This window comes from Nicotiana tomentosiformis, chromosome 6 (assembly GCF_000390325.3).
Source record: "Nicotiana tomentosiformis chromosome 6, ASM39032v3, whole genome shotgun sequence".
NCBI lineage: Eukaryota > Viridiplantae > Streptophyta > Magnoliopsida > Solanales > Solanaceae > Nicotiana > Nicotiana tomentosiformis.
Genome location: NC_090817.1, coordinates 126,397,312 through 126,408,354, shown reverse-complemented (window position 1 = coordinate 126,408,354; position 11,043 = coordinate 126,397,312). Strand labels below are relative to the sequence as shown.

Here is an 11,043-nt window from a genome sequence, read left to right as displayed (position 1 = left end):
AATTGGTGTCACAAGTGCACGAGCTTCTAGAATAAATACAAATAAAGGCCAAAATAAAATAAACCTGTCTGGAAACAAACACATAGCTAAAGTAAAGTAGACGGGGACTTAAGAACTGCGAACGCCGTGGAGTTATACCTCAATTCTCCTCTGAGTAGCTAAAATCCGAGCAAGTCTATGTTACGCCGCTGGGACTAACTTCAAAATCTGCACAAGAAGTGCAGAGTGTAGTATCAGTACAACCGACTTCATGTACTTGTAAGTGCTGAGTCTAACCTCGACGAAGTAGTGACGAGGCTAAGGCGGGTCACTTACATTACCTGTACGCAATATTAGTAACAACAACAATAATAGAAATAAATCAGGTAACTCGTTTATAATAATTGAAGCCAACTCAGTAGTCATAACCAATTATCATTTCCATCAATTCTGTTGCAGCGTGCAACCCGCTCTCACAATATATTCACATTCAATTCTGTTGCAGCGTGCAGCCCGCTCTCACAATATATTCACATTCAGTTCTGTTGCAGCGTGCAACCCGCTTTCACAATATATTCACATTCAGTTCTGTTGCGGCGTGCAACCCGCTCCTCCAATATATTCATTTTAATCGTGTCTATTGCGGCGTGCAACCCGATCCCCCAATATATATATATATATGTATGTCGACTTTTAAATAAGTCTGTTGTGGCATGCAACCCGATCCCCCAATATATATATATGTATGTCGACTGTTAAACAAGTCTGTTGCGGCGTGCAACCCGATCCTCCAATATGAACTTTTAATAAGTCTGTTACAGCGTGCAACCCGATCCTCCAATATGGACTTTTTAATAAGTCTGTTGCGGCGTGCAACCCGATCCTCCAATATATTCATTATAATTAATTCTGTTGCGGCATGCAACCCGATCCTCTAACATATTCATTATAATCAATTCTGTTGCGGCGTGCAACCCGATCCTCCAACATATTCATTTACCAATTCTTATAGAAGAAATTTTCCTAATAAATGCAACAATAAATATAAAATTATAAGACAACAAGCATACAATAATTATGATTTACTTATGAAACAAACAAGGTAAATAGCAAATTATTATGGAAATCAGAGAGAAAATATACAGTTTAATATTTAATATGCTAAATGTCAAATAACAATTAAGGCACATAATTCAAATAGAATGTAACAATTAATGCAGGAATTCAAGAATTAATATTTGACAAAGACTAGGAGAGAGACAATTATTATAACAATTAATTCGTGATTTAAAATGATTTATGATTTTTCAAGTAATTATGCAACAATTAATTTGACGACGTATAGACACTCGTCACCTCGCCTATACGTCGTTCACATGCATTTCACATAACAAATAATTTAAGGGTTCTATTCCCTTAAGTTAAGGTTAACCACGACACTTACCTCGCTTTGTAAATTCCAATCAATTACTCAACCACAACTTTTCTTTTTAAATTTGTCTCCGAAAGCTTCAAATCTATTCACAAACAATCAAATATACTCAATATGAATCATAGAAATTAATTCCATATGAATTTACTAATTTTCCGGATAAAAATTCGAAATTCATTAAAATATTCGGTAATGGGACCCACGTCTCCAATCTCAGAAAAACTTACAAAATCCGAACACCCATTCCGAGACGAGTCCGAATATACAATTGGTTTTGGAATCCGACCTCAATTCGAGGTCTAAATTCCCAAATTTTGAAATTTCTAAGTTCTACCCAAAAATCCTAATTTCACCATAAACATTCTAGATTCTAGGTTGAAATCTTGTTATAAGATGTAAAAGATTGAAAGAGATTAGTTTAGAATCACTTACCTATGATTTGGGGAAGGAATGGTCTTTGGAAATTCGCCTCTTGTGTTTTAGGTTTTGAAGATTTGGGAAATGAATCAAAAATCCCGTCCAAAAATCATTTTGATCAGCTGCAGATATCGCATTTCCGACCTGGGCTTCGCAAATGTGAAGCCCGCAAATGCGAAGCCCGCAAATGCGAGAAAAGTATCGCAAATGCGAACTCCTCGCATCTCTACTGCCTTCGCAAATGCAAACCATTTGTTCGCAATTGCGAACATTGAACCATTGCAAATGCGATGAAAATCTCGCAAATGCGATAATCCCAGTCCCAACCCATCTTCGCAAATGCGGAGAACCGTTCGCAAATGCGGCCTGTGATGATCGCAATTGCAATCCTAAACTTCGCAAATGCGAAGGTCCCCTTCCAACCCCACTGCTCGCAAATGCGATGCTCGCATTTGCGAGCAAGACCTCGCAATTGCGAAGTCTGCAGACCTGAAGCACACCAGTTATGATTTTTATGTTCAATTCACTCTGTAGCCTATCCGAAACTCACCCGAGCCCTCGGGGCTCTAAACCAAAGGTGTACACAAGTCTAAAAATATCATACGAACTTGATCACATGATCAAATTGCCAAACCAACTCCGTTTCTCACCAAATTTAACAGACAAGTCTTAAATATTTTAATGAACCTGTATCGGGCTATGGAACTGAAATACGGACCCGGTATTAACAATGCCAAACAATAATTAATTTCTTTAAATCCATATAATTTCAGTCTTACAATTTTCATCAAAAATTCATTTCTCGAGCTAGGGACCTCGGAATTCGATTCCGGGCATACGTCCAAGTACCATATTTTACTACGGACCTTCCGGGAATGTTGAAATACGAATCCGGATCCGTTTACTCAAAATATTGACCAAAGTTAACTAAAATAAATTTTAAATCCCAAAAATTATTACTTCATAAATTTCCACATAAAGGCTTTCCGGATTTAAGCCAGGACTATGCACGCAAAAGTAAAAATAAGGGTTTTAAGGCTAACGTGCCTAGAATAGAGTCTTAATTCACAAGATGACCCTCTGGGTCATCACAATATCATATGAATACAACAGGTTGAATATATGTGAATATAATATGTTAATTATAGATGAATACAACCTGTACAATTCTTATGAATGCAACCCGTTAAATACAAGCTAAATACAACCTGTTAAATATAGATGAATACAACCTATTGAATACAGATAAATACAACCTGTTGAATACAGATGAATACAATCTGTTGAATACAGATGAATATAATCTGTTGAATACAGATGAATGCAATCTGTTGAATACAGATGTATACACCCTGATTTATTCATATGAATGCAACCTGTTGTATCCATACAAACATAACATGTTGATTATAGATAAATTTTGATGCACAAAAACATTGAAACATCGACTGAATAGTTGAAATGATTATATATAAACACTATGGATACAGTGAATAAAATGTAAACATGATTTTTTCTTAACTAAACACCATATTTACCAAAACACTATCTAAAATACAGTATTCACACAAAACTACCATCCAAAACTACATTCACCTAAAACTACTCTAACATTATCTTAACCGACGTATCTGAATCCGTGATTTGTCTAACAATCTTTGAGGTTGCTTCTTTCTCGCTTATGGCATCATCGTCTATCTTCTGCATAGCATAGTCCCAAAGGAGCGCACCATATCTTTGACGGAGTAAATTGGCATCAAATGTTGATTGTGGAATCAAACCAACAGTGCTCAGAAACTCTGCATATGCCGCGACATGCAACCCACAATCCCTGAAAAAATATATTGAAATAATGAAAAACAATTCATATTATTAGATTTATAAATGATACAAGCAAGAGGATTGAATACATACATGCTCCCAGATTTTTGTTGAGGCAGATTTGAAATGAAAACAACATCAAAGGGATCAGTTTGTGCCTTGTCAATGTATGCTGAGTCATGAGACAAATCTATGCCTTGCTTATCTCTGTAAAAATCACTGATCGATAGATACAGAGGTACAAGCTTAGCTAGCTTATCCATCTCAGAAGCCACATAGGCATCATGACCTGCCGATATGTATGAGTCATACACTTTGATACATCTCTTCTTGAATGAGACAACTGCCAATATCCAATGAAGTTTGTCCTTCAAGTTGACTGGTATCAAGACATTGTCAACAATATGCCACGGTACGTTAGCTAGCAATCTGTAGCCCCTTATGTACTCACATACCACATCCTCTTCTTTGGCTACATTTGCATTACTATTTGTATCAGCATACCTGTCGAAGATTTCAGCGATTCTTGTCTTGAATATACAATCAGCAATTGTATACTTGAAGTTGGTTGTTTGCTTGTACTTGCCCTTCTTTCTCAAGTAGTAAAATATGACATCAATATGCTATATATAAAATTGAATACATAGCATTAGTACATTGAATGAAATCAAGGAAAACAAATTGAATATAGGAACTGAATATAGAAGTATCAACTGCTGAAAATAAATTGAACTTACACAATTCTGTTAGATACATACTGATACATAATTGGCTAGCAGATAACAAACAGAAAACAAACTGAATATAAATTGGCATCGCCTGTTAGGATACATAATGCTGAATATATACATGTATTTGATATTGAATACAGTTAAATACATTATGATAACTATATACATATTAATAACGAAATATACTGATCTATATCAAGTCGTACAGTTGAGAATCTAATAAAGAATACATACTTCTTTTAACAAATTGCTAGAGAAAACTATGAAATAATTAAAAATCTGAATATAGTTAAATACACAAGATACCCATAACTCATTGGATTAACCCCAACATCAGATGTATATTATCATCAATGGGGAACAAACATAACTCATACAACTCAACTAATTACATAGCACATGAAAAATACAAATGCATACAAAATATGTATGAGTTCTCAAATTGTGAAATATACAATCAGACAAACCAAACAGAAAAAAATAGAATAAACTGAATTTGGAAGAGGTATATCTTTAACCAGAAAGAATTCGGTTCAGATGTAGGATACCTATCCAGAAGTTTTCGCAACTCAATCATAGATGATGGAATCATCAAAGATTTGACCTTTTCGAACTCTGTCTGTAACTCACTAGAGGCCCGGGAAACAAAGAGAAGATGTGTACAAACGAGATATTTAGCAACAAGAAGAAGGAAAAGGATTGAATAGAGGAACTCCCGAGCATTTGGCGATCTCAGATGTGTCGATATCAATGGTGACTCATTATTTTGATGAATCATTTCTTCGGACAGAAGAAGATTATGTAAACACTTACTCGATATCTCACTTATAAGATTCCATTATGGAAGACATAATTTTTTCTGAAGAATTCGCCATGATATACCTGATCCATGCATAATATCATGAAAAATGGATATAAATTTTTGACTGCTACTTAGTATTGGCTATTGGTCTGAAAAAGTATCTAAAAGTATCCAATTTAGATATTTGTACCCTGTCGAAGTAAGGAACCATGGCATATATATTTGGAATAGATTCCATTTTGAGAGAGTTGAAAAAGCACTATCTCGTTTACCATCAAACGAGAGAAGGTAAAACCAATTTTTTGAAGTGACTTGATCAACTCCAAAATCCAACGGTATATGCCGTGTTGACTTGTTCTTCTTGTAATGGTCTTCCAAATCACTTCTAAATGGAATTGGAAAAAACATTATATCCATTTTCTAAATTAAAAATACATATTAGACATACCGGGTAAAAAACTTACTTTTGATCATGTTTAGCGAGAAGACCATCACGAACCCATTTCTCGTATTCCTGAATGACTAATGTAGGATGTGACCCCGATATTAAATCGTCTTCAAATGGGTGTTTTTTGTCAAATATGGGAGTCAACTTTACTGAGGTACCTATTGTTAATTGAAGTCATTAATAGAAATATTTAATTATAGATACATGGGAAAATAGATCATAACTTTATAACACATTGTTTTTGTTTAAAAATTTACTAACCGGTGGAGTCGAAGTTTGACTCGTAAGGCAAAGAATACCATCTACTTGCACGTCGATTCCTATGAGAGGGTAATGGGGTTGTATCAACATGTTTTGCTGCATGATGTATCACAATTCTAGTTTATGAAATTTGACTTGGAAGAAACTTGTCCGCCAACTCAAATTGTGATACATGTAATTCTTTGGATACACCCTCGTGGCATACATGTAGTATTCTACACAACACCTCAGATGTAGTATTCCCCTCAACTCTTACTTCACCACAAACATGATTAACATCTGTATTCTGTTTTTGAATACATATGTAAATGAGTGTATTATAAAATTTCTAAATACATAATACATCACATGTTTTGAATACATCTAAATACATCTAAATCCTAAACATGTTTGGATGTTTGAGATATAAGTATAGTGTATTTAGAATCCAAGCTTAAATACATGTAAATACTGTTTGAATACGTATGAATACATCTACATACAATATGCAAAGATCAAAAGTAATATGTATAAGTACAGTGTATTTATAACACAAATAAATACAACTGCATACATGTTTCAATTAAAAACAGAATAGTGAAGATCGTTATAGAAATGCATTTTGAAAACCCTTAAATCAAATTTGAAACTGAAATGATATGTATAGGATTGATTCCGTAGGATGTATGTTACAATATACATGAGTAAACTGAATATTAATAAAAGATGTTTTTAAATATGTATTTATATAATACCGAATACTTATGTAAAAATGAAGTAACATGTATAAATTTGTGTTTCATAAATGTGTATGATGTTGTATAGATTATTAATCTGAATAATAGCATAAACATATAGTCTGATTATGTTTATATAAACATATACTAAAGAGGTTAAAAAATGTTAACCTCTACCTTCTCGCCGTCAACTATATCACTCTGTGTTTGGCCTTTGGGATTATCTTGCAAGTTGGCATCAGATGACATTTGAATACCATCATCACGTCTCCCTGTATTTTTCTTTCTCTGGTATACCCTTTCCGTAGGCTGATTGGCTTTCTTAGAGACGTGAACTTGCCCATCACCTAATCAATACACAAATAATTAGAGAGGTGTTGGAAAAATATATGAATGTTAATTTCCAAACTGTAATGTTTAATATGTGCATACAAAACTCACATATTCTTTGAATGAATTTAGATCATTCCTCAAAGAAGATACTTCATCTGTTTTAGAATCTGCTGGCTTCTTATCATGCAATACAGTTTAATTGATTTCAGATATGCCAGCATGAGGAATCTTGGATTGGGTATTTGAATTTGAGGGATCTATAATCTGCTGTTTGTGCTTTTTGTGGGGCGGTGATGAAGATGGACCAACACTTGCATCATGTTTCTTCTTAGGCTAAAGATGCGGTGTAGGACTAAAGTCATCCGAATCATCTGCATACTTGTCTAAATGAGTAGGAGTAGGACTGTTCTCTACCTCAACACCTCCTGGAGGAATCTGAATAACAGCAAGCTTTACATCGCTTGGTTGGATGCCATTGTAAACAATCTGAAAATCGAAATACACTCAAAGTGATCAAAGTTTGTTGTATGGTTACAAAGTTATGCTCATTGAATGAAATATTTATCTGTATACTATTTTTTGTATTCTAATGTATTCATGGTAATATGGAAGACATGGAAATGAAACCATACTTGCATATTGTATATAGATTTATTCTAATGTATTCATGTTGTATTCTAATATATTCTAATGTATTCATGTTGTATGCAACTGTATTCAATAATATGTATTCTAATGTATTCATGTTGTATGCAACTGTATTGATGAACAGAATATTTATTCTTAAAAAAATAATATCGGAAACTTAACAAATAGTAAATTACCATATTTCCCTGGTCATTGAACATGTCGTTCATCAGATAAGCATAAGTTGGCTGATTGATAGCGGATCTCCAATTGAGTATTCTGGAAATCTGGTTATCAACTCGCGTTGCAATTTTGGGGTCAACCTTTGAACAGCACTCGTAAAATCATACTTGCATTGCGAGAGGCATCCCAGCTATCCTATAGTACTTCTTCTGAGAATCCATTTTCTTGCTAATAGATTTAATAAGGTATTGGAATGCATCAATACCCCATGGATAATCAGAGTATCTCCCACTCTCGACCAAGTCAAAATGTAGTCTTGGGATGGTTGTGCTGTTCTTATCGGATGAAAATATGAAAGTGTGTATGAAATACAACACAATTATCTTGATGGCATCCCCATCGTTATCATGACCCCAATTCTTGTCATCAAAGCATGTCAACAAATCTTTCTTTTTGACATTCTTTGTGCCGCCAAAATATGTCTCAACAATCCGGTTAGGCACCTTTGTGTTCAACCTAAAATCTTCAGGATCAACCACACAATTGAGACCAGTGACAAGCGCAAACTCCCTGATTGAGAAGGATAATGTTGTACCATTGACGTATATTGAAAATACATCGTCATGACTTCCTTCTAACTGACGAACCATGAAGCACCTGAACAATTGATGCTAGACCTCACAAGGCTTCATATCAAGGAAACTTCCAAAATAAGTAGAACCCAATATTTTGTACTGCTCAGGCGTAAGCTTTTCTTTGAGGTCGGATACTATGTCTGTGTTAGTATATGAACTGATATGCGGTGATGAAATAGGATGGTGTTTCACAAAAAGTTTAACTTCCTGCTGTCACGACCCAAAATTCAACTAGTCGTGATGGTACCTAACCCTACCTGTTAGGTAAGCCAACCATTCACTATCCAATTCCAATGTAATTTAACAAGACAATTATTAAAGAAAATATATGAAACCATTACATTTCCCCAAGAACTGGTAGTACAAATTATGAGCTTCTAAGAATAGAGTATACATAGTGGAAATAAAATAATTACATAGTCTGTTTGAATAATAAATAAATAGAGCTTTTATAAATCTAAGGATACCATGAACAAGAGGCAGATACAACAGGAACGCTGGTACATCTTCAAATCCCGCAACAATCGAGCACATCAACAACAACAGCTAACATTTGTACGCAATGTGCAGAAGTGTAGTATCAGTACAACCGACTCCATGTACTGAGTAAGTAACAAACCTAGCCTTAGGTTGAAAGTAGTGACGAGCTTCTACCAAGGTCGGGTCCAAAACCACTAGTCCACAACAGTCTATAACAACATAAAGCAAATAATACCAGAAGTAACTCAGAGATAAAATGCTCAGCCAAATCATGATTTCAAAAATAATAGTTCATCCTTTCAAGTACATCAGTGAAAAACCCAAATCGTTTACCGAAATTTTCAAAAATATAAATAAGTTTGAAAGCAATAATTTTCCCAAAATCCTTTCAATAATAAATGATATGTTTCATTTTCTTTCCAGATAACCCGTGTAAAACAAATGCATTATTATGCCCATCTATCAACATGTGTGTGAAATCATGAATAATGTGATACCATACAGCATGAGGAAAATACATCTCTATGCATATATGTCATGTGTGCATGTCAATGCAATGTATCTCAGAGATTGTACTCATGTACTCACACTCTCAGAGTACTCAATCTCACGGTCTCGCATTCTCTCTCACTATGCTCAGCACACTCAATCACTCAGCGCTATACAATACCTGTTGCGGCGTGCAGCCCGATCCCTATTTATAGTCGACTGCACTTACTGGGGGTGTGTACAGACTCATGAGGGGATCCTACATCCCAAGCGCTATAAGCAGGGACAACTCACGTGCTATAATATCATATCTGGATCTGCACGCACAACTCATGTGCTGCACGGACAACTCACGTGCTATAATAATATCTGGATCCGCACGGCCAACTCACGTGCTGCACGGCCAACTCACGTGCAATAGTATAATATATGTATCCGCACAGCCAACTCACCTCCCAACAATTCACATAATACATATATTCAGGGTTTATACCCTCAGCTCCAAGATTAGAAGAGTTACTTACCTCAAACAAGCCAAATCCAATGTCGAGCAAGCTAAGCAATGCTCCAGAAATTCCATTCTGCACGTATCAACTTCCAAACAGCTCGAATCTAGTCACAATTAATTTGATTCAGCTCACAAAAATTATAGGAATTAATTCCATATCAAAATATTAATATTTTCCAAAAATCCGAAATTACACCCCAAAAATCACCCGTGGGGCCCATATCTCGGAATCCGATAAAACTATAAAAATCCGAACCCCCATTCAACCACGAGTTCAACCATACCAAAATTACTCAAATCCGACCACAACTCGGCCTTCAAATCCTCAATTAAAGTCTATGAATTTTTCAACTATTTTCAACTCAAAACACTAATTTGTTGATAAAAACAATAATAGATTCATATCATTTAACCAAAACTGAGTTAGAATCACTTACTCCAATCCATATGGTAAAAATCACCTAAAAACCGCTTCAATCCGAGCTCCATAGCTCCAAATATGTTAAAATGGCCGAAACCTCGAAATATATCTTCTGTCCAGGCATTTACTAAATTTTCAGCCCCAAAATTGCTCTTCGCGATCGCGAAGAACAAACTCCCCAACTCTTCCAGACAACCTCTAGTATAATGGTCATAACGTTTTGTACAAAACTCCAAATTGCAAATGGTTTAACCTTTTGAAAACTAGACACCAAGGGCTATAAATTTCATTTGCTGTTCATCTCACCAATTCCTTATAGATTGTTAGATATAAGCTTCCACATTCAGCCCTGTGCAACAGAGATTTCCAAATTCTTCCCAGACAGCCTATAGTGTATCCACCATAAAGTTTTGTACACAACTCCAAATGACTAATGGTTTACAACTAGACATCAAGGGCTACAACTTTTCTTTTTGGATCATCTCAAAATTCCTTATAGACTGCGAGATATAAGCTTCCAAAGTCGGGTCAGTGTAGCAGAGATTTTGTTCTACGCGATCGCGTAAGAGCTTCCGCGATCGCGATTCACAAGGTTCCAAACTGCTGTTTGCTCTTCGCAAACGCGACCCAATGTTCGCGATCGCGATGCACACCTCTGTAGGCAGAAACCAACTAAAAATGGCCTAGAAATGGTCCGAAACCACCCCGAAACTCACCCGAGCCCCCTCGGGACCTCAACCAATTATACCAACAAGTCCTA

At 35.5% G+C, this 11,043-nt stretch overlaps 1 protein-coding gene across 1 annotated transcript; it reads right to left on the bottom strand.

The window, feature by feature from the left end:
* Positions 1-3,430: 3,430 nt before the first annotated feature.
* On the bottom strand, positions 3,431-5,271 carry LOC138894729 (uncharacterized). The gene is made up of 3 exons (XM_070179457.1): positions 5,263-5,271; positions 3,743-4,272; positions 3,431-3,659 (listed from the first exon to the last, which is right to left on the bottom strand). The coding sequence occupies exons 1-3, from the start codon at positions 5,269-5,271 to the stop codon at positions 3,431-3,433; spliced, it is 768 nt and encodes a 255-aa protein (XP_070035558.1).
* Positions 5,272-11,043: the final 5,772 nt, after the last annotated feature.